The sequence below is a fragment of the Chiloscyllium plagiosum genome, unplaced genomic scaffold (assembly GCF_037043375.1).
Source record: "Chiloscyllium plagiosum isolate Xiang-an unplaced genomic scaffold, Cpla_swu_hap1 HiC_scaffold_5, whole genome shotgun sequence".
NCBI lineage: Eukaryota > Metazoa > Chordata > Chondrichthyes > Orectolobiformes > Hemiscylliidae > Chiloscyllium > Chiloscyllium plagiosum.
In genome coordinates, this window is record NW_028270143.1 from 2,341,937 (window position 1) to 2,366,050 (window position 24,114).

At 41.5% G+C, this 24,114-nt stretch overlaps 1 protein-coding gene across 8 annotated transcripts in view; it reads left to right on the forward strand.

Annotated features, from left to right (window-relative positions):
- Positions 1-23,075, forward strand: part of lrrc3b (leucine rich repeat containing 3B) — a 64,636-nt gene extending 41,561 nt beyond the window's left edge. For 6 of the 8 annotated variants that reach the window (XM_087986908.1, XM_043689472.2, XM_043689468.2 and 3 more), the window contains 2 exons: positions 12,142-12,239; positions 19,483-23,075. In XM_087986908.1, the coding sequence (XP_087843034.1) occupies positions 19,649-20,428 (780 nt within the window). In that variant the 5' untranslated portion in view covers positions 12,142-12,239; positions 19,483-19,648 and the 3' untranslated portion in view covers positions 20,429-23,075. Of the gene's footprint in view, positions 1-2,381; positions 2,561-12,141; positions 12,240-19,482 lie in introns of all 8 variants that reach the window. The other 2 variants (XM_043689474.2, XM_087986909.1) reach the window with 1 other exon arrangement.
- Positions 23,076-24,114: the final 1,039 nt, after the last annotated feature.

The window sequence follows — 24,114 nt, forward strand, 5'->3', positions numbered from 1 at the left end:
TAAAAGCTTCAATACATTCCCTTATTCATAAGGCCAACAGTGACGTTTGAGGATCAAACTAATTTAAAATCTCATCGTAGCACCACCTCCAGTTTTAGCAGAGACTAACATTAACTAAGTCAAATCATTTTTTCAATCCACAAAGGTGATTCTTCTACTTCCAGAATCTTTTAGTCAACACCAATGGATGTCACAGTGATCCCACCTATAGAGGCCTGGGCACAGAATCTAGTCTAACAGAATGATGCAGCCTGGAGGGATGGGGGTTAAGAGCAGTGTGTTCTGCCATCAGAAGGGTGTCAAATATCCTATATTGCTATTTTAAAACAGAGGAGGGAGTTTCCCTGGTGTCTCGAAAAGCATTCATCCCTCAAATGACATCACTAAAAACAGAATATCTGGTCACACATTGCATTCCTGTTTGTGGAATCTGAATGTCTGCAAATCAGCGCCTCTGTTTTTGTGCGACAATGACTTTCTTTAAAGAAATTAAAGACACTGGCTGTGAAGCAGTTTAGGACAGCCTCACATTGTGGAAGATGTTAAAAAAATTTCCTTGATGCTAAAGAAGTTGATATAGATGACTTACAAAAAAAAAGCATTTTAAAAAAACAGCAGCATTGAAACTGAAATATAAAGCAAATCAGCATCTGCAGGCCATTTCATGAAGAGGCAAGTTTCAAGGAGCAACTCAAACATGAGGGATACAGCTTCCTGAAGTCATCTGTTTTCTTGCTTAAAACACATTTTAGGAATGTGTTGCCAGTGAGGCCAATGTTTGTTGCCTTGAGAAGGTGGCGGTAAAGCTAAACTAATTGAACCATCGTGGTACACCCACGTCACTTCTTTTTTGCAGTGGCTTGACACAACTGGATGGCTTGCTGGGCCATTTCAGATAGTGGTTAAAAAGTGAACCACATTAATGTGTTAGGCTAGATTTGATAACAATGATAAATTTCCTCCCAAGAAACTTTAGTGAACCAGATGGGCTTTTACCACAACCTGGTAGTTTCATCGGGGCTCAATATACATGGGGACAGAGAGCAAATTCACCCTGAAGGTCTTCAAAATACACAGGAACATTCAATCATAGGAATGAACAATGTGAGACAAGTCAAATAATAGAAATGGCAGAATCTGTGAGGAGCATTTCCTCCAATAAGAGGCTGGTTCTCTGTTGCATTTGTCACTGATACGCTTAGAGGAGAGCAGTGAGCAGCTGAGAAGCAGTTCTGAGTGGTTGTAGTGAGCAGAATGCCAGGGGTTCCGTTCGCCAGGGCTTGGGATGTGTCTTTTTTAACCTAAGGCAGTGCCAGGACGTTTGCTGTGGCCATTGAGAGAGGATGGATATCACCTGGGGGGGTAGGCAGGCTCCTGAAGGAGTGGACATAGAGCAGGCTGCAGGAAGGCTGGAGAGGAGGAGACTGTAAAGCAGTTAGGGGGCGAAGAAAACTCATTGGGGAATTAGAGATGAAGGTGGCTGCAAGAATGATTATGGGAGATGGAGGCTGAAATAGATGGAGGCTGCATTGAGAGAGAACAGTCTTAAACCTAATGGCAAAGAAAAATTCTGATAACTGAAAACCAGGAAAATTTGAAATCATGGAGTGATTGAATTCTTTGAGTACGAATATGAAGTCTGTAAGGCTGCATGTATGGCAAAATGTGTATGTTAATGAGCACGGTCAAGTTTTGAATTTAAATCAGCGATTGAGATCTAAGGTGCTGTTTAAAGCAAGGGTATTAACTGCGTGGTTAAAATATTCTAACTTAGTATGTATGCAATTAGCTGAGACCTTGCCATTCTGTGTGAGATGTGTTGAAGGTGATTTTAGTGTGTAGAAGTGTTGGTCAATTATTCTAAAAACAAACTGTAGTGTTTAGGCTATTACTGTCTTTTTTGTGTGTTCTGGCTTTGTTTCATGGAAGATTGATAATTGGGATATTTATGAATTCTTCAATTCTGTTTCTGTGGATGTGCAAAGACCCACTATCTCAACGCAAATACAGAAAGTGCTGTTACTTGTGAGCATCACCTAGTAGAAGAGTTACTGAGAACGAAAAAGTACCCCTTGAAAACCATGAAATAGCCCTGAAAGATCGGAAAGTAGCCTTTGAGAAAATCTCAAGAAGTGCTTGAAAATAAATATGTTTTGACCCCTGTGTTACCGCAAGTATTGCACTCCTGTTCTACTAGAGACATAATAAATGTTAATTAGAAGATTTTGGCTGAAGAGCTTCAGCAGTCTTATTATGGGTTAGAATTGAACACCTTATTATGAATAAAGTGTATAGGTAAATTGTGTTCTCGGTACATCAATGAAAGTAAGGAGTACAAACAAGTTCAACGTTGCATTGTGCCCAATCCTTCTGTGTTGCAGAAAGACTTCATGGACATTTTAGAAAGAGCCATCATTCTGATCTTGGCCTGAAGAAAGCAGTGAGATGTAGTGTTTACTGGATAGCACTAACTTGGACAAATGGACCTTTCCTAAATCGGCCTTATGCATTCATTGCAAATCTGCAGAATCTAGACAATATTGTGAGGTCTTACTTTAAGGTAAAGATGTAGCTAGACCCATGGTCTTTGTCAACAATTATTTATTAACACAATATAACGAGACAAGTTACACAATTCATGAGGCCAACCTGGTGCTCCTCCTCTAATGTCTCTTTTCATATGGTTATCATTTGTTTATGCAGATTTTCAGGAATTAATGTACATCTCCCCAGATCTTCATCCCATATACTTATAACATATATCCTTCAGTCTCTGCGGTGGTGTCAGCCAGCTTCCTGATCTGATATGGAAATCTCTTAGAGGTTACTGAGCATCTGTATTTTCTGAATTCATTCTGAGTCTGAGAGCCATGAGCCAAATGATCAGACGATAGCCCTTGTCGCTGTGTGGCCATTCTTTTGTCTCTTGTGTCTCAACTGTTAATGGTACAGCAGACTGAAGCAGAATGTAGGCATCTTGACTACTGCAAGCAAGACCAGGTAATGACCGTACATGACATGTTAAATCTGAAAGTGCTCACTCTGTCGGCTCTCTGGAAAGACAAATGCAATGTGCCTTTGCAATCCAAGAGCAATGACCTCCCCAGTACAAAACTAAAGACAGTGAACTGCAAGATGCAGCCTGCTTCGGCCTGCTAACAGCTCATTGCAAAGGAGTTCAAGGCTGCAGTCACATTCACAGCCACCAGCAGTGCTGATCCCAGCCCGCTGTGAGGCTGCAGTTCTACCTTTAGAGTATGGTCGATTTTGGTGAGCATTTCTTTCATGAAATAGAAATGTTGCATGTACTGAAGTTGGAGCACTCAGTGAATGTGGCCTAAGACCTCTTCTCTCCTTTGACCTTTATCTTTTTGACCAACACGTCCTCCTTTTGTGTGTATCTCATTCTGTCGTAGACAACACCAGGTCTGAGAGTAAGCCCTGAACCCTTGAGGTCAGAACTAAGGCCGTCGGCAGTATTCATTAAGGAAAATATCAGTGGAGAGAAAGGATATGCTGGAGTGGTCAAGGACAAAACCACTTTGTTTCGAGTTAAAAAATAATTAATGTGCCAACACAGTGCTGAATATATTCTATAAGGACACCAACGAGTTGGAAATGTATAGAGGGACAAATTTGCAAATAAATTAGAGGAAAAATTATTCAGTAGTTATAACTATAGACTGGAATGATAATATTGTAAAAGGCAGAGAAGGGAAGAGTTTCTTAACTATGTTCAGAAGAACTTTCTAGATTACAGTCCAACAAGATTGGAGGTTTTTTTTTTAATCAGATTGTGGTGAATGAAGTAGGTAAAATAGATCAAGTCTCCAAGAGGGAATATTTCGGAGACCGTGATCATGCTATCATAATGTTTATATTAAGTATGGAAAAGGACAAGCAGTCTAGAGTACAAGTAATTAATTGTGAGAGTCAACAATTTGCAGGTAAAACTGTCATGGGAGCATAAGCCTCGCTTCCATGAGGTTGAAAGGTGCGAATAACAAATCCAGATCTCCATAGATGATGATAGAGACAGAATAAGAAGAGGCTGAAAAATGGCATGACAGATATAGGTTAATAATACAAGTGTGAATCAAATGTTCAGAGGCTGCTGTCTTGACCTTGAGGTTAATATTATCCAGCCCACTTTGGAAAGTATCTGATACACAAGTCCAACTATTCCTCGGGTTGTCATAAAAGTCAATGACAATCAAACTACTCAAAGACCCCAGTTTACCCATCTGATGAAATTGTATTAGCATAAAACATTGGCTGGGTTCATGTTAGTTACTGGTTGTAGGAAACAGCTTACAGAAATTGTTGGGGAGAAATAACTGGCCTTTTGCAGGCTTCAGCAGAATGATAGCAACATAGAACCTACTCTTTCAGGAAGCTTCCTCCCTTTATTGAAAATACCCAAGTGTTCACCTGCTCAGGAGCTAATTGGAGACTTGTCATCAAGTTGGTAACTTCTGGCATCCACAATTAGTTACTGTTGCCCAATCCAGTCAACACTCTGTTGGTGGATGAACCTTCCAATGACCATGTGCTCTGGTGCCTTATTTCTCTTCCTGCATTGCTTGCAAAGCAGCAGTGTAAACACAACTCACAATCAGTAAGTTGCTTTTAGAAGTGTGACAATCCCTTCCACAGTTCTTGGTTTTAAGTGGATCATTTTTCTGTTTTAGTCTACAATCAAGAATGAAGAAAGGAGATGCACTTTTTACAATATGCATAAGTTGAAGGTGTCAGGGCAGGTTGAAAATGTACTTGAGTCATGAAGTTATGGTATTTATTAAGACACTGGTTGAACTTCAACTGGAGAACTGTTTTGAACTCTGGACACCAGAGTTTAGGAGGAACGTAAATAGGTTAGAGACGATACAGAAACAACTCCAAGGATGAGGGACTTATTCCAGTAGATTGGAGAAGCAATGGCAGTTATCCTTGGAGAGAGTAAATTTGATGGACACATCCAAAATTCCAAAGTTTCTGGACAGAGGTAAGGAAGGAAAAACTGTTTCCACTAACAGAAGCATCAAGAAGCAGTCAACACTGATTTAAAGCGATTGGCCGAAGAAGCAAAAGAGACATAAGGAGAATTTTTTTTTAATGCAGCAAGTAGTTCAGATCTGGAATGAGACTGCAGTGGAAGCAGATTCAGTCTGGGATTGGATTTTAAAGGAAAATTTGATAATTATCCACAGAGAGAGAATTTGCAGGGAAGAGGGGCTAGCTGAGTGCTCTGGCAGAAACAGTGGGCAGAGTACTCTCCAGTTATGCTGAAACCATGTTATGATTCTCTATGCAACACCACTCCCTGTAGACCTCGCCAGTTTTAAGTAGCAGTACACGCCACCAAAAACTCCTGCAAACGAAGGAACAGTCAGGAGGAATCACTCAACAACTAAACTGAGTAGTTGGTGATCCCTTTAAACAGCGCAGGTAGGGTTATTTCCTGCAGATAAATGCTTGTTCAGCTGTGAGAGGTTGAGAGGGCAATAGCCAGAATATTAAAATAGAAATGGCTCTGCGAGTGCCCAAAGGTTAGATGCTGATTAACATCACTGTGTGCGATGACTGTCCCTACACATGCCATTGACTTAGCAAAAATCACATCCAGTGCAGTCCACCCCATGTGTGGTACAGATGTTATTCTGAATTTGAAACAAAACCTGCAATACCAAGTTCATGAGTGTCATTTGGCTAAAATTTGTGGACTCCATATTTTGACTAGAACGTCAGTCTTTTTGAGTATTCTTTGTATATGTACTACCTGGAAAGCAATTCAAAACTCCTGCTAACAATCTGTGAAATGACAACTATGTGTCCACAGAATGTGAAGTCTCATTGAAGCAAAAACTGCCAATGTAATTAAACACTGCATGACAACCAAAGGAACCAACAACGATTAGATTAACACTCTACTTTCACAGGTTAACCCCTTCTCATTTATCCATTTCTTTTCCTTCCTGCTTTTGGGAATGAAGCCTTGGGAGCTGTTAGCTCTGCTAATGTTTCATGCTCTCATCTTCATTTATCGTTTCCTCGAGATTCCAGCCCTCTCCCATACCCTCACTTTAACACGTGTAGCTCCTGTTGTTCAATTTTATCAGAATATATGCTATTTAATTAAAAAGGCCAATAAATGTGAGTTGTTCTAAGGTAGTTAGATGGTCTGGAACTGGACGAGAGAGGCTCTGTGGGGTATGATAGGTAGGCAGAAATCTTGCTAGGCCTTGTAGAGAGAAGCCCCCCCCCATAAAAACCGTCAAAACTGCCACTTGGCTGAAAAATATAAGGATCAGGCCTATGTTCCATCATAATAATTGTTCCTTACTGTCATTACAATAAGTAATACTAATAACACCATCATGATCACAGTTGTAGTTTGTTTATGGGAAGCAATCACACTCTTTATGCCAGTGAAGCTGGGACTTAGCAACACCCTGGAACTTTGTGATCTCTGACTTAAAGGACTTCTTAATCACTTCTAGACTGAGGAATCCCTTATAGTGCTTTTGTTTCAGCTTCATTCCTTGATGGCTGATTTCAGATGATTTCACTTGAATGCTGCAGAGCACTTCAAGGTAAATAAATGTTTACAGTTATTATGATGCGTGCACTGTGTGATTTCATTTCAGGGTAATTCACTTCAATAGATCACCTTTAGATCACTTCAATAGAATGAGCACTTTGGAATGCAGATCATATGCGAATGAGTACAGACAAATGTTTGAGCACAGAATAGTGCCAAATGCCTCTAGTGTGGACAATAGCTCGCGCCACGTTTCTCAGTTTTACAGAAGTCACTATTTTAAGATTTGCAGCGCTGACTCTCTGGTCTGTTAAAAGTTCTGAAGGGAGCTTGATGAGCAGCTGATTAAAGATCAGTAGATTCTTTGTTGGTTTGAAAACGTCTGACTGTCCCAGAGATGTCAGCATCGTGAATTCTCCAAGATTTCTCACAGTCCAGGCAGAACTTGACGATATTTCAGAAGTTCTTCATAAAACTGAAAAAAGAATTGATACAGTTTGACTTGTATTGGGAGTATGGATGAGACCCTGAAGAAGGGCCTGTGCCCGAAACGTCGAATCTCCTGTTCCCTGGATGCTGCCTGACCTGCTGTGCTGTTCCAGCAATAAAGTTTCAACTTTGATCTCCAGCATCTGCAGACCTCACTTTCTCCCCTATAAACTTTGCCATGCCAGCCAGTCAATGAGCAAGGCTGGAAAGAAAACAATGTTTATGAGAAAAACTGGCCATGGAAATAGAGTTTTGTTTGTCTGGCAGAACAAAGTCTGAGCCAATGGTGATATTCTCTGACAAAAGTAATTCCCAAAAGGAATGGTTGGATGAAGGTGACTTAAAAGTAATAGCCAAGTAAAGTTTGGAGTTTCCAATTAGGAGAATTATGTAACGTTTTCCTATTTGAGACCTATCCAAATCATATTTCGTTGATGATATTGTTGCTTGAGGTAGATTGCAAAATGTAATACAATGCTTCCCTGTGATCCAACCAGCCCTTTTCAACCATTGGATGAAGGTGGTATACAATATCTGTATCAGAAAGGGATTATTTTTTTAAAAAAGAACAATAATTAAAACACTTATTGACTCCTTTTGTCCTGGTTTTGGGACACAGTAGGAGTAATTTCTGACATGCAACTTTGCTGATGTATCAGAGAAGTAGTGAGATAGCAACATGATGGGATAAGGTGGATTTCACCCCTCAAATGTTACTCATGGATATATCAACACAGTTGTTTGGCTAAAGGTTTTGTTGCAGAAACTCAGCGCACATAAGTATGTTTGGTATTTGGTATTTGATTTGCTGCATTAGTTAATAAAAATTAAAATTGCTTTCTTTGAAATAACATATACCCTATGTTTTAAAAAGAGTAGAACTTTTTCTATGCAACCAAGAAACATGTCAAGAAAAGGTCTAATTACAAAATATCGGAGCAATCTGACTGTTAAGGATCATTATGAGAGAAAGAGTTGGAAGTACCAATCTTGTGTAGGTTGTATATATTTCAGTGCATATGTACGATGAGAATGGAGTTTATCTAGTGTTATATTGATGTATTTGTGTCTGTGTGGGTACAGGTGTCTGTGTGTTTGTATGTATGCATGTATGACTGACTGTGTACAGTATATGTGTGTTTCTGTGTATATCTCTGTCTCTATTTGTTTCTGTGTTTGTCAGTTCCAATGATTGCATAAATATGTAATTATTAACAGGAAGATTATCAATCATCCACAAGTGGAAGGTCTAACTGTACAGCCATATCTTGAAAGATTCAATATGCCATGATTAGAGGAGAAGGTGGCAGAAGAAGCAGCGCAGAAAAACAATGTGCGCTAAGACACAGTTAAAGTAGTTATATGTGGGACCTAATGGTGTCAGTGTGTGTGCGCACGTGCACACACACACACACCACCTTTGTTGAGGGGACGCCGCTAAAAGCGTCGGGTACCCCCCCCCCCCCACACACACACACACACACACACACACACACTCCCACTCCCACTGACTCTTAGCCGTAGGCCCTTCCTCAGGAATGAGGAGGGTGTGCCAAGCAGGCTAAGATAAAAGGTAGTGAGGAGAGACTTGGGGGAGGGGCATTGGGAATACGATAGGTGGAAGGAGGTTAAGGTGTGGGGGCAGAGAGGTCGGGAAGAAGATTGCAGGTCAAGAAAGCGGTGCTGAGTCTGAGGGTGGGGGGAGGGGAAATGAGAAAGCTGGAAAAATCTGCATTCATCCCTTATGGTTGGAGGGTTCCTCGCCAAGGAATCCTCCAACCACACGGAATGAATGCAGATTTCTCCAGCTTTCTTATTTCCCCTCCCCCCACCTTTTCTCAGTCCCAACCCTCGGACTCAGCACCGCCTTCTTGACCTGCAATCTTCTTCCCGACCTCTCCGCCCCCACCCCCACTCCGGCCTATCACCCTCACCTTAACCTCCTTCCACCTATCGTATTCCCAACGCCCCTCCCCCAAGTCCCTCCTCCCTACCTTTTATCTTAGTCTGCTTGGCACACCCTCCTCATTCCTGAAAAAGGGCTTATGGCTGAAACGTGGATTCTCCTGTTCCTTTGCTGCCTGGCCTGCTGCGCTTTTCCAGCAACACATTTTTAAGCTCTGATCTCCAGCATCTGCAGTCCTCACTTTCTCCCACAGATCCTTACTTGTTCTCTTAGGTCACACTCGTTTGATGCCTGTTTAATTGCTCACGGCATCTCTGCCTGCTTCAGCTTTTCCCCCTCAACAGAGCTTAAAGGCTCACAGTAGTTCTGTCTTGCCTTGCTGTTACATGCAGACACAAAGGCAGGCACGCAGCTTGTCACAGTTGTCAGCAGTCATCAGTCAAAGGGTTACATGTTGCAGCTTAGCAGCATGATTGATAACATCAATCTCACAGCTACACATTGTACCAGCAGCATATGTGACAAACACACTGCACGTGCTTCAACCAAATGGCCATATCTCAAAGTCTGGGCCTGTTCTCTGCCAGTGCTCCTGGTGCCAGTGGCCTGGGGCAGTTGCACGTGGTTCCGACTCCAATTTAGCTAAAATACCCACCGAGGTATCAGGATATGAGCAGGTGGAGGATGCAGGACACAGCCTTGTTAGTGCTTCCTCTGAATAATCTGTGCTCTCCTCCGATATGGCGAAGGGTTTATCTAGTGGGGCCACCCTGTTGACTGTAGTGACCCTACTAATGCAAGAGACAAAAGAGCGAATGCGTCATGAACAAGGGGTAGTTGTTCTACTATGTTAAATATAGCCACAGTAGGATACTCAAAGGAACACAACAATGGACATTGCTTCTCACTTGGTCGCTGAGTATGGATGTTCCTGTGTCTTCACAGGACCAGTTCCAGACCTCGTCAGTGAGGGTCGAGATCCCCTCATCACTGAGGGTGAGGAGCTGAATGTCAGGTACCCCGCCATCAGTCCTGGTCTGTCTGGCCCTATTATGGTGAAAGTGAGGACTGCAGATGCTAGAAATCAGAGTCAAGATTAGAGTGGTGCTGGAAAAGCGGAGCAGGAAAATCGATGTTTCGGGCAAAAACCCTTCATCAGGAAGCCCTTCCTGAAGGGCTTTTGCCCGAAACATCGATTTTTCCTGCTCCTTGGATGCTGTCTGACCTGCTGTGTTTTTCCAGCACCACTTTAATCTTGGCCCTATTCTGGGTCAATTTCTCCTGCTGTAAGAGGAGAGGGATTGAAGGAAATGAAAGTGGGTGGCACGGTTCTGAGCGCTGGTGCAAGTCAGGGAAAAGTGGGGAGGTCCCCCGAATGAATGAATAGGCAACACAGAAGGCGTGCAGGATTGGTAAATTTTAGGAATTGGGGTGGATGACAGACTAAGAGTGATAAAGCATGAGCCTTAGTGGGAGGTGGCTGGAGAGGCAGAGAAACAGTGAATTATTTTGGCAAAGCAGAGAAAGTCATTGACCTTCTTCCAGACAGTTGATACTCCATTGACTCAAGTGACAACTTTGGAGCAGGCTGGCGGGATCTGAAGTTGTGGTCTTTTATGCCAGTCCTGGGAATAGAGGCCATCCCTCCTCTGCACCATCCATTCCATTCACCAGGACCTTCATCTCCCTGTCCACAATGCGGGGCACCACTCTCCTTTTATCAGCAATATCCAGGACTAATTTATGAACCTTGCAGGGCAGCACCGCAATGACTTGTTTCAGTTCACAAAGGCCTGTTAACTATGGCCTTGTGAAGAGAAATCCTCCATGAAATTCAATAAAAATGAAATGATAATATTTAGCCCTACATCTTGATCTTCCAAGACGATAGCATTTCTTGTTCCTGTACCGATCTTATTCTTTTAAACAAGAAAACTATTCCATCTCCTTTTCCTTCCTTCATTTCCTTTTCAAAATGTCAAATACCTTGCATCTCCAACTCCCAACTCTGCTTCACTTTGCAAATATATTTCTGTAATGGCTTTCATATCATAATCATATATTTCCATTTGTCATTGATTTCAATATGGAATCTTTCATTCTTTAAATCTGTATTATTTCTTTTCTGACCCTATTTGCTAATATTCTGTAGTTACCATTCCCCACAATCCTTCTCTGTATGATTGCTGTATTCCCATTCTCCTAACATTGGCCCTTCTTCCTACTGTTAAGATTAAGACTCTCTCTAAACCTTAGTCCTCCAATTCTTCCAGAACTTAGTTGCAACTCGATGCAAATGAATGCCATTAAGGTTGATGCCAGAAGGCAAATGAGAGTAGTGATGGGGCAGGTAAAGGAGCAGAAGATGAGTTTCAAGGGGATGTGTATCCTTGCCATTGAAAGAAAAATAAACAGGAAAGAGAAAGGAAACAAAGTGGTAGAAAGTACTATTTGAAATTGTCAATTCAATGTTGCATCTGAAATGCTATTAAGTCTCTAACTGAAAGTCAAGATGGTGTTCCTCAAACTTACATCTGGATGCACTGGAACATTCCAAGAGGCCAAGGACAAAGCGATTAGCATGGGGGAGGATTTGACGACTTTGTTCACCATTTTTTCAGGATTTATCTTCATTTATCTTCCATTTCTTCACCTTTATATTTCCTCTCATAACATGTCACCTCAAAACGTTTGACTGATGTCCATCTATCCCATCTGCTCCCTGTCTTTATTCTCCCGAGTCTACATAAAGAAATCAATGTTCTGTACTGATGTGTAGTTATCAAATTATAATAGTGATCCTAACCCGAAGGGAATACTAGCCTTAAAATCCTTCCAGTTCGTAAAAAGATTCAGTAATCACTACTGCCCGTTTTGTGTCCTTCAGCTATAATCCTATTCTCCCTTTTAATATGTACCTCAATTTAATCAGTAAACCCTTGTATGCCACTTTATAAATGCTTTTTGGAAGAAATCCAACATCCACTGCACTTTATTTATTGTCTCATTCCTTCAAAGAATTTTTAATAAGTTTGAGAGGCATGATCTTCCTTTTACAAGCCAATGTTGTTATCCTTAATAAAACCTGTCTTTCTAAGGGAATATTCAATTTAATCTGTACTAAGACATCTAAAAACTGACTTACCACTAATTTTAGACTGACTGATTTGTAGTTACATAGCTTATATCTTTCCTTTTTGAACAGGTGTTGCAATGCTTCTGAAAAGAAGCAGAATTTCGAATGAAAAGTCCTCAGAGCCTAATGGTACGCAGCCTTGGAAGGTGAATGAATTCAGGTAGAAGGTTAGTAAAATTCTGGCTGTATTTTTCCTAATGCTGTTTAAATATACAAATTGTTTCATGGAACTACAGAATAGATAGACTTAGCTGATAGTTTTGGAAGTGAAGGATGTTATTTGACCTGTTGTGCTGATTTTACTCTCTGTAAGATCTACTACGTTCCATTCCCAAGGCTTTTCCCTGTAGTGAAAACAAAATTCCTGGAGATGACAGTGAGTCAGGCAGCATCCATGGAGAGAGAGCAAGGTAACGTTCTGAGGCTAGCTGACTCTTCATCAGAGGTGATGTGACGTGTGGAGGGGTCAGCATGTACGCAATAGTTAGGTGGTTGTGGAGGGTGGCGTACTGGGGAGAAAGGGTGTTGATAGTTCAGATTAAGTGATCGGAATATCAGAACAATGTTGTGTCTAACTGCCAGACTGGAGAGAACAGACTGTCTCTGCCCTCCCCCACCCCAGTGAGACTGAGATGGTGTCTCCTGTTCACCATGGATGTCCAATCTCTCTATACCTCCATTCCCCACCAGGATGGTCTGAGGTTTTTTTTAATTCATTTGTGGGACTTTGGCGTTGCTGGCTGACCAGCATCGATAGACCATCCCTATTTGCCCTTAAGAAGATGGTGGTGAGCTGCCTTCTTGAATTGCTGCAGTTCACTTGCATGTGGGTTAACCCACAATGTCGGTAGGGACGGAATTCCAGGATTTTGACCCAAGAGCTCTCGTCTTCTTTCTTGACCAGAGACTTGAATAATCCCCATCCATCACTACTTTTCTCTGCTTGGCTGAACTTTTCTCACTGAGCAATTTGTCCTTTAATTCATTTCACTTCTGCCAAGTCAAAGGAGTGGCTTTGGGCACCCGTACGGGTCCCAGTTATACTTGTCTCTTTGTGGAACAATCCTTGTTCCAATCCTGCACTGGCCCTCTCCCACAACTCTTCCTTCAGTACATCAATGACTGTTTCGATGCCACTTCACAACCCTGCCTGGACCTTGAAAAATATGTTCATTTTGCCTCCCATTTCCACTCCTCTATAACTTACATATCATCCATTTCTGACATGCCCCTTCCTTTCCTTGACCTCTCCTTCTCCATTTCGGGGTATAAACTGTCCACTGCCATCCACTACAAAGCCACTGACTCCCATATCTGCTTTCATACAGCTCGTCACACCCCATGTCCTGCAAGGACTCCATCCTATTCTCCCAGTTCCTTCACCTACATCATATCTGTTTGGGTGATGCCACCTTCTAAAACAGCGCTACTGACATGCCTTGCTTCCCACTGTGATTGCTCGGGCCCTCAACTGCTTCCGACCTCTCACCCGTGCTTCCGCCCTTGTCTCTTCCCATCACTCTCAACAGTGTGATCAGGTTCCCATTGTCCTCACTTTTCATCCCACCAGCCTCTGCATTCGAAGGATCATTCTCCTCCATTTCAGACAACTCAAGCAGAATGCCACCACCAAACACATCTTCCCTTCACACTCTTTGTCTGCATTTTGTAGGGACCGTTCCCTTCAGGACATCCTAGTCCATTCCTTGACCACCAATGCCAACTCCCTCCCCGTGGCACCTTCCATGTAACTGCAGAAGGTATAACACCTGCCCCTTCACCACCTCCCTGCTCACTATCTAAGGGCCGAAACAGTCTTTCCAGGTGAAGCAGAACTTCATCTGTAACTCCTCTAATCTTGTGTATTGTATTTGCTGCACCCAATGTGGTCCATTTTACATTGGAGAAACCAAACGCAGACTGGGTGATCACTTTGCGGAACACCTCCAGTCTGTGAGCAAGCAGGACCCCCGACGTTCCTATAGCTGCTCATTTTAACACAGCATCCTGCTCACATGTCTGTCCTCAGCATGCTGAAGTGTTCTAGCAATTCACAGCGCAAACTGGAGGGATAACATGTCATCTTCAGACTAGGCACTTTACAATCTTCTGGACTTAATACTGAGTTTAACGCCTTCAGATTGCGAACCCACACTCATTCCTTATCTTTCTTTTAGCTTTACTGTATTTGTTACATACTCTGTCACCGTGTCCTCTCTCCCCTGCCCCATCTCCAGTGGGACTGTCTGTTCTCTCCAGTTTGGCAATTAGACACACCATTGTTCTCCCATTCTCACATTATGATCACTTAACCTGAACTATCATCACCCTTTCTCCACTGGTACACCCCTACCTCTAGCCCCAGCCCCCACTGTTGCATTAATGCTGTCCCCTCCACACTTCATGTCAGCCCTGATGAAGAGTTATCTAGACTCTAAATGTTAGCTTGCTGTCTCTCCATGGATGCTGCCTGACCCGTTGTGATCTCCAGCACTTGTTTTCAGTACAGATTCCAGCATCTGCAGTAATTTTGCTCCTTTTCCCTGTAGTCCTGTGAACCGTTTTCTCTTTTGACAAACATTAAATTCCCTTTTTAAAACCATGACTATATCTGCCTCTACTGAGCTCTCAGTCAGCAAGTTCCACAGATATTAAATGAAAACCAATTGCTGGAGAAACTCAGCAGGTCTGGCAGCATCTGTAAAAGAAAGCAGCATTAATGTTTAGAGTCCAGTGACTCCTCATCAGAACTGTTAGTAATTAGGAAAAATTGGTACTTGTGCTGAAACTGAAATGGCAGGGGATGAGGGTGAAGAGAGGTGAGTGAAAAGATGGAGACAGAACCCAGAAAGAGTCCTGAAAAGGTTAGGTAAACAGTAGATTGTGGATAGCAGGCCAGCGCAAAAGAATTTGGAGGAGAATCGACGTTCGTGCATGAGCCCTTCTTCAGGAATGAGCCCTTCTTTCATTCCTGAAGAAGGGCTCATGCCCGAAACGTTGATTCTCCTGCTCCTTGGATGCTGCCTGACCTGCTGCGCCTTTCCAGCAACACGTTTTCAGCTCTGATCTCCAGCATCTGCAATCCTCACTTTCTCCCAGTGCAAAAGAATGCTGACTAAGTGATAATAAGAACTAAGAGTGAGAAAAATGGATGACAGTGCTTAATGCAACCCATGTCATAACAGGCCTGAATGTGGGGGGCGGATAAAAACATGGAAGGATGGAATCAGGATCTAAAGATATTGTACTTGATGTTGAGTCCTAGAGGCTGCTGGGCCCCAAGTGGAAATTAGAAGTTGTTCTTCCACCTTGTGCTGAGGCTCATGAATACTGGAGCTGGCCTGAGACAGGAATGTTAGAGTGGGAACAGGGTGATATGTTGAAGTGACAGGCAATTAGGAGCTCTGGGTCATTTTTGTGGGCAGAGTATAGGTGTCCTGCAAAGTGGTCATCCAATCTGCGTTTTGTCTCCCCGTTGTAGAGGAGACCACATTGTGAGCAGCAATAACAGGAGAATAGATTGACTGAATTACAGGTAAATCACTGCTTCACCTGGAAGGCATGTCTGGGGACTCGGTAGTGAAGAGGGAGGAAGTAAACAGCCAAGTGTTCCACCTTCTGCAATCTCATGGAAAAGTGCTGTGAGGATGCAAGGAGATGTTGGGAATGGAAGAGGTGTAGGCCTGAGTGACCTGCAGGGACCATTCCCTCCAGAATGTTCACAAATGAGGGAGGGAATATGTGTTTGTTGGTGACATCCCATTGAAGGTGATGGAAATAGCAGCTAATGATCCTTTGGATGTGGGGAGGTGATGGGGTAGGAAGTGAGGACCAGAGGGACCATATCATTGATGTGGGAGGGAAGAGAGGGTAGAAGTGCGGGAGATAGGTCAGACACAGCTAAGAGCCCTGTCAGCACTGTGGTGGGGAATCCTCAGTTGAGGAAAAAGGTGGACATTTCTGAGTCTCCCCAGTGGAAGGTGGCATCGTCAGAACAATTATAACAGACACAGAGAAAATGGGAGAATGGGATAGAGTCCTTTCAGGAAGCATGGTGTGAGGATGTATAGTCCAGGTAATTGTGGGACTTGGTTGTTCGAAGTTCAAAAATTTACCTGTACTTGACTCAACTTAATTGACTGTATTCACTGTTCACAATGTAGTCTGTTTTACGTTGAGGGGTTGACAAAACTCTGACCTGGTGACTGCTTTGCAGAACATCTATACTCTTGTCTGTGAAAATGACTCTGAATTTCCAGTTGCCTGCCACTTCAAAACATCACTGTGTTCCCAGGCTAACATTTCTGTCTCTAGCAGAGCTCCTCTGGTTGGGAAATAAGTGTATTTGTAAAATAATCATTAACAATTTGAAAGTGGAAGTGAACATAATTTCTTTACACTGAGGGTTATTGCAGTACGTAGTGTGTTGCATTCTGTTTTCTAAGAAAAATGTGAATTTTTTTTTGAAGTATGGGAAAGTTGTAAGTTTGACAGAATAGCAGAATTATTATTGTATTGACTGCTATTTACCGGATTATTATTGTCCAGAAAGTTCTATTTTACTTCTGATTGTGGTATGACATTCTTTGCCAAAATGAGTGTTGAGACAGAGACAAAGAGAATTTGAAACAGGAGACGATGTGGGACTTTGGAGAAAGAACAAGGAAGTTGATAATGGCTTCGCATTAACCTAGCAAAGAGTCATTGGACACATTGTAAAATTTTCCCTTTTCCTTAGAAACTACATTGCTTTTACTTTATTTTAATGATTGAACTCAAACTGTTATTTGTCCCTTTTTATTTTCAGGTAATCCTTTTTACATTTATCTTTCTCTGTCTTCCTCTGTTTCCTTTCCATTACTCATAAATCTAAAGAAAGTTAGATAATCATTCATTAGCTTTAAGCACATATATCTCAACGTTCCATGTTGTCTTATATCATCTTTATGTTTAAAAGCTGTTGTAAAAGATCTGATAAATACTGCCATTCATTCTTCACAATCCATCTACTTCCTTTCTTATTCTATTCCTCCTGAAGATTTTGTAGCCAGAAATGTTCAGCTCTCAACCCATCTTGGCCTTAGCTGTGTTAATTCTGTTATCATATGAAATGTGCTTCTCAATCACCAGCTTTGTCCAGAATACTTGGTATTTTTACCCATGTAGTTAACATAAGTCTGTCCTTGCTTGATAACCTAATCCCTCTTTGATATGTCACATATATGACATGGGTTTTAAATACAGTGTCCAGGATGGAAGGGAGTAGTAGTGACTAATATATGGTCTTTCTGTATTTCTCGTTTCCCTGGCTTTCCCTTTCCCCACTACCTTCTCATTTCTCCATAAAGATAGACCTAACTTTCCAGAGTAGATCATCCACCAGAAGTGACTGGTCACTACACAGTTAATTTTGGATAACTGGTTTTGTTTCACTCAGGCTAGGTTAGTCCCAACTCCATTTGCTCCATAGTATTTATCAAAAGAGAGATCTTTACCAGAAGTTCGGGGGACTGAAAATCCTTTCTCCTAATGTAAAGTGCATTGTGTCACACATTTAACACTGCTAAGTCTCTCAACATGCTTCACTGCAGGAAATCACTACCAGGGTAAGATTTAAAAGATCAAGGGGAGGCAATCAGAGTGTGGCTGAAGGGTAAGGTTTGAGGAAGCTTTTAAAGTTGATAGTACTGGAGTGCAGGTTCATAGCTCCTTGAAGGTGGAGTCGCAGGTAGATAGGATAGTGAAGAAGACGTTTGGTATGTTTTCCTTTGTTGGCCAGAGTATTGAGTACAGGGGTTGGGAGGTCATGTTGCGGCTGTACAGGATATTGGTTAGACCACTGTTGGAATATTGGGTGCAATTCTGGTCTCCTTCCTATCAGAAAGATGTTGTGAAACTTGAAAGGGTTCAGAAAAGATTTACAAGGATGTTGCCAGGGTTGGAGGATTTGAGCTATAGGGAGAGGCTGAACAGGCTGGGGCTGTTTTCCCTGGAGCGTCGGAGGCTGAGGGGTGACCTTATGGAGGTTTACAAAATTGAGGGGCATGGGTAGGGTAAATAGACAAAGTCTTTTCCCTGGGGTCTGGGAGTCCAGAACTAGAGGGCACAGGTTTAGGGTGAGAGGGGAAAGATATAAAAGAGACCTAAGGGGCAACCTTTTCACACAGAGGGTGGTACACGTATAGAATGAGCTGCCAAAGGAAGTGGTGGAGGCTGGTACAATTGCAATATTCAAGAGGTATTTGGATGGGTATATGAATAGGAAGGGTTTGGAGGGATATGGGCCGGGTGCTGGCAGGTGGGACTAGATTGGGTTGGGATATCTGGTCGGCATGGATGGCTTGGACCGTAGGGTTTCCATGCTGTACGTCTCGACTCTGAGTTTAGAAAGAAAATCCCAGAGAGAACTGAGCCATGCTGCCTGCAGGATGTGCCATGAATGTAAAGAGGAGGGAGGGTGAGATGGGCAGTGACACACGCCAGAGGAGCTGACTGTGCAGCTGGGAGAGGGAACTCCAAAAGGTTGTGGGGATAAATAAAGCTGGGCCATGGAAATATTTGTAAGTTTGAATGTTGAAAGCAGTGTGCTGGAAGTGGGTGGTCAACTGTAGCATACGTAGCAAATTGGAGCATTGCTTATTCTGGAAATAGTTTTAGAACCCTTTGTCATTACTGGCGAGTGAAATTTACAGTAAAGAATCCATTTGAAATTCATCTTTATTCTTTGAAATTTTTTTTCACCATTGTTCTGGGATTTAATTACATCTTTTTATTGTATCTGTTTTCCAGTAGTCTTTTCTTAAAGTGGGTCAGTATTAAAGATAAATGGGACTGAAATCCAATCTTCCTAATCCAGTCTCCTTACAAAAATGCAAGACTAGAAAAAAAAAATTGAAATATACCTTGTACTTATGATAAAAACCTTGTAAACATAAAATCAATGAAGATTCTAATCAACAAGAGAAAGATTAAAATGTAGTATTTGGGAAAAATAAGAGATGGCACTTTAAAATGGATAACAAAACCAATAAGATTTCTGATGTAGCAAAAGTTTATGACAATTAAGTAGTCACGTTTTAATATACAGCTATGTAGTCTTTCAAATTTACATCTCAATGAAAAATAATATCTTAAAATTACAATCATAAAATAATTTGGCAGAATGCACTGAATATAAGAGAAGCAATTATGTTTTTTAGGCATCACACTATTATGTGGTTTTCCCAATGACACAGCACATCTCAGCAGACGATTGGAACAATCACACCATAAAAGTCAAAGAGCACGGAAACAGACCAGTTGTGATTATATTTATTCAAAGTTACAGTCCTATGTATGTATGAGTTTGCTCTTTTAAATTTCTCCTCAAGTAATTTCTACATAAAATGTGTATATTTATTTCTCTTTCAGGTATAATACTTTTGAACATCATTAGCAACGTATAAATGTAGACAACATGCACAACTTCACTACGTTGTTTAAGTTGCTTACTGAAGAGGAAAAGAATTATTGCCAAACGTCGTATGTACGTTGTTGGATGAAGCATGAGGCCGTGTGATTATGCAGACATCCCAGCATGAAGCTGATGGACCTATTCCTTGCTCGCTCATCCTCCATGCATTTTCTGCTGCAGAGTTTAGTGTTCCTGGTTCTGTGCTTTCACTCAGCCAGCATGTGTCCCAAAGGCTGTATGTGTTCTCATGTCAGTAGCTTAAATGTAAGCTGCAGCAATGCGAATCTCAAAGAGATTCCCAAAGACCTTCCTCCAGAAACTGCTTTGCTTTACTTAGACTCAAATCAAATAAGGTCCGTTCCCAATGAGATCTTTAAAGACTTGCACCAACTTAAAGTGCTTAATTTGTCCAAAAATGTTATTGAGTCCATAGAAGAACAAGCATTCAAAGGTGTGGCTGATACCTTGCAGACTCTTGATCTTTCAAACAACAAGATTAAAAGTGTACATAAAGACACATTCAGCAAACTCAAAGGCAGGGCCCAGTTTTCTGACAACCCATGGCACTGTGACTGCACCCTCCAACAGGCGCTGCATGGTATGCCCTCGAACCATGAAATAGCCAACAATATCATCTGTGAGACTGCAGCTTTGAAGGAACATACTGGGAAATCTTTGATCAGTGCTGCAAATGAAGCTGACCTCTGTAATCTGTCCAAAAAAACAACTGATGTGGCTATGCTGGTCACGATGTTTGGCTGGTTCACCATGGTGATCTCATATGTGGTCTATTACGTACGTCAGAACCAGGAAGATGCAAGAAGGCATCTTGAATATTTAAAATCGCTTCCTAGCAAGCAAAGGAAGCCAGAGGAATCTGATGATATTAGTACTGTGCTGTAATTTGTTTTATTGAAGAAAAGGTTTTGAAATAGAGTTTCTTGTGTGTTTATTTCACTGGATCTACTTTGCAGCATTTGACTGCAATGAAACCGAAGGTAGTGAAATTCAACTGCTACAAGATGGACAGAAATCCATGGTGGTTTTGAAAAATGTATGAAAACTTCTTTTAGCATTTCTACAATGGTATTAGTAGGAGATATTGCTAAGAGGAATATCAGGAGTCTGGTATAAAACAATTGAGGATGTTTTCAGCTTCAGAATGCTTTACAGCATTCCTGTGCCTAGTAAAGGAATGATGCACAAATGATAATGAAGAGCTGTCATTATCATTGATAGTCATTTAAAATGTATGAACAGTTCATAATGGAATAAAGTGAAAGTTTTTTTTTACAGACTTTGGTTAATCATCATCCCATATGTTTTGAGATTGTGCTGCAGACCTGAAAATAAACAATTAATTTGAAAACTATTCAAGTAAAAGGGCCCTCTTGTGGCATAGTGATAGTGCCCTTTATCCTGGACCAGGAGGTTTGGGTTCAAGTCCCATCTGCGGGGTGTGAATCAATATCTCTGAACAGATTAATTAGGAAAATAATTTAGAGAATTGCTTGAACAGTTTTTTTTTATATTTAATGTAACTGGTAAATTACCCTCAACCTGAGTATTCACAGGAGTATGTCCAAAGCACAGCACGTATTCTGCAGAATGACATGGAGATCATATTAATTTAGATCCACACAGGCAGTAGGACAAAAAAAAATCTGAAAATGACAGAACAAGCTGATGTACTTTGCGGAAGTCATCCTCTACTTGTTGAAGGTATGTCTGATTGTCGGTATCTTCTGACCGTTTTGTTAATTAGGATAGGTGCAGAACTCAATGTGGCAGCTGATCAGACCGTGGGTTGGAGATTGGTGCCCCCAGTAGCTCAGTCAACCAATATGGCCAGATGAGGATCACGTGGAATGGGAATAAAGATCAAAGGGAAAGAAAGATCGATGAGAAGGAGAAGTCAAGGAAACCTATTCATTGGAAATATTTCTTTCTTCACGTACAGAATAACTATAACAAATTGAAAACTGTTGGGGTCAGGTACTGCAGCTGAGAAAGGTGCTAGATCCCAATTCCTCACTTTTACGCAGACAGCGATTGAGTATGGGCCTGATTGCAGTTCTCCTTCTGGTAACTGGAGATAGTCACAACAGCAAGATTTCCAATTGGTCTCAGTACCATCACCCATTTTAATTAATACAAAGTAATGGCCATCGTCCTAGGGGATGTACCCAGATAGGGCTACTCTCTTATTAAAAGAGATGCAGCTGGAGGTGGTTTAACATGAGGGTCACCGCACCTCATGCAAGAGGTAAAGTTCTGGTAATCTAGAAAACTGCCTGTTCTGTAACCTATAATAAACATTGGTTGACTATTTAGGCAGAATTGGAAGGGAATGTGAAGTATCTATCAAAAGAGATTCTGAACCTAACAGATTGATGATTAAAATCAACAGCCTGCCATACATTGTGAAAATATGAATCTCTTAGTTGGTCTAAGCTTGGTATTTTCAGTGTCAGAATTCCTCATACCTATGCTTGCCAGTCATTTGTACAAGCAGACGATTTCAATTCTCCAGTGATACCTGTTTGTACAAGTTAAGATGAGGGAATGTTGATGGCAGTGAAGCCAGGTTTATATAAGATTGTTACCTAAGTAAAACTCGGACTATGTCAAGTATGGTCCACTTTTTACTGATGTGTCTGGCAAAGTGTCCACAACTGAATACAGAGATGTAGGAATAACTTATAGGTCACTCAGCCCTTCGGCCTTCAACATTACATTTGATCATGGCTAATGTGTAACTACATTCCATTTACTAATATATCCTCTAAATCATTTGATACCGTTACGCATATCCATTGATCCCATTCTGTAAAATGTCGATTGATCTATCTAAATGTTTGGGAAAAGAATTCCAGGTTGTAACTATTCTTTACGTGAAAAGATGCGACTAGATTTCAGTCCTAAATGGCCTGGTTTTAATTTTCAGACAATTCCCTTGTTCTGGCTTCTGGGATGTGCCTGATGCAACATTAACCTGTTGAAACTCCTTGTCACAGTTAACACACAGGAAGTTAAAACTTTAACAAGGTACCACAGAACACACAGCAGATGTCAGCACGTTCAAAAGGTAAAGTTGCTAACAGAAATTGGTGAGAAAACTAATAGAAATCTCGGCTAAGTGGGACCCATTGCAAAGTGCAAGTGTAGAAAAGTGTGATACCTTGGCCTCTCATAAATAGATAATTAACAGTGAAAGGAGTTATTGAGCTGATTAGGAGAGAAATAGTTGATGGATCTCCACAGATTGGGCATTCTGGCCATCGTGGCTCTCAAAATCGAAGTGACTAAGAATAAGCACAATCTAGCACAGAATGCTTCTGACCTCCTAATAAGTGCCTGAAATCTGAATTGCTTGTTAATACATTAAGTCTTACATGATTTCTGTGAGAAAATACCTTTTCTTATCCATCTAACTAACATTCATAATAGTTGTATTTGGAAATACACTGTTAATGTTATCTAGCTAACATAACTATATTTGTCATATGCACATTTCAGTTTCAGAAGAAAATAAATGCCAGACAATTGATCTTTGTTGTTTCTTTCTTCCCATTTTCATGTTTTGGATTAATTAATTATTTAATCCTCCTTTCACAAAATAAGAACCTGCAGATTCTCTGTGATCAGTTTCAGTGGTAAAATCAATCCAACATTAGCATTTTTTAAAACACAGTCACCGACATTGTTATTTCGGGTGACTTTCCTCAAGATGACCAACTTTGAAGGAATTAAGGAAGGAGAGCACAGTGATCTTTTGTGGAGTTATAGATTTGGATTAGATTCCCTACAGTGTGGAAACAGGCCCTTCTGCCCAACAAGTCCACACCGACCCTCTGAAGAGTAATTTACCAAGACCCATTTCCCTACATTTACCGTTGATTAATATACCTAACACTATGGACAATTTAGCATGGCCAATTCACATCTTTTGGACTGTGGGAGGAGACCGGAGCACCTGAAGAAAACCCATGTAGACACAGGGAGAATGTGCAAACTCCACACAGACAATCGCCCAAGGCTGGAATTGAACCCGGGACACTGGCACTGTGAAACAACAGTACTAAGCACTGAGCCACCCAAAATTATGCCTTACAATGCTGCAGACACTACCATCACCACCCCTAAATATGTCCTGCATAGACCCAGCAGAGGTGGTGGCACAGTGGTATACAATCGGGGGAAGTTGCCCGGGGAGTCCTCAACATTGACTCTGTGCCCCTTGAAGTTTCATGATATGAAGTTAAACATTGGCGAATAAACCTGCTGATGCCGACATACTGTCCTCTCTTGGCCAATGAGTCCGTACTATCAGTACTCCTCCATGTAGAACGACGCTTGGAGCAAGCACTGAGGATGGCAAGGGCACAAAATGGATACTGAGTGGGAGAATTTGAGTGTCCACTACCAAGAGTGACTTGGCAGCAGTACTACTGACTAAGCTGGCTTCTCCTAAAGGACATAGCCACAAGACTGGGTCTGTGGTAAGTGGTGAGGGAATCAACGAGAGAAAAACAGACTTGACCTCATCCTTAACAATCTGCCTTCTGCAGATGCATCTATCCATGACA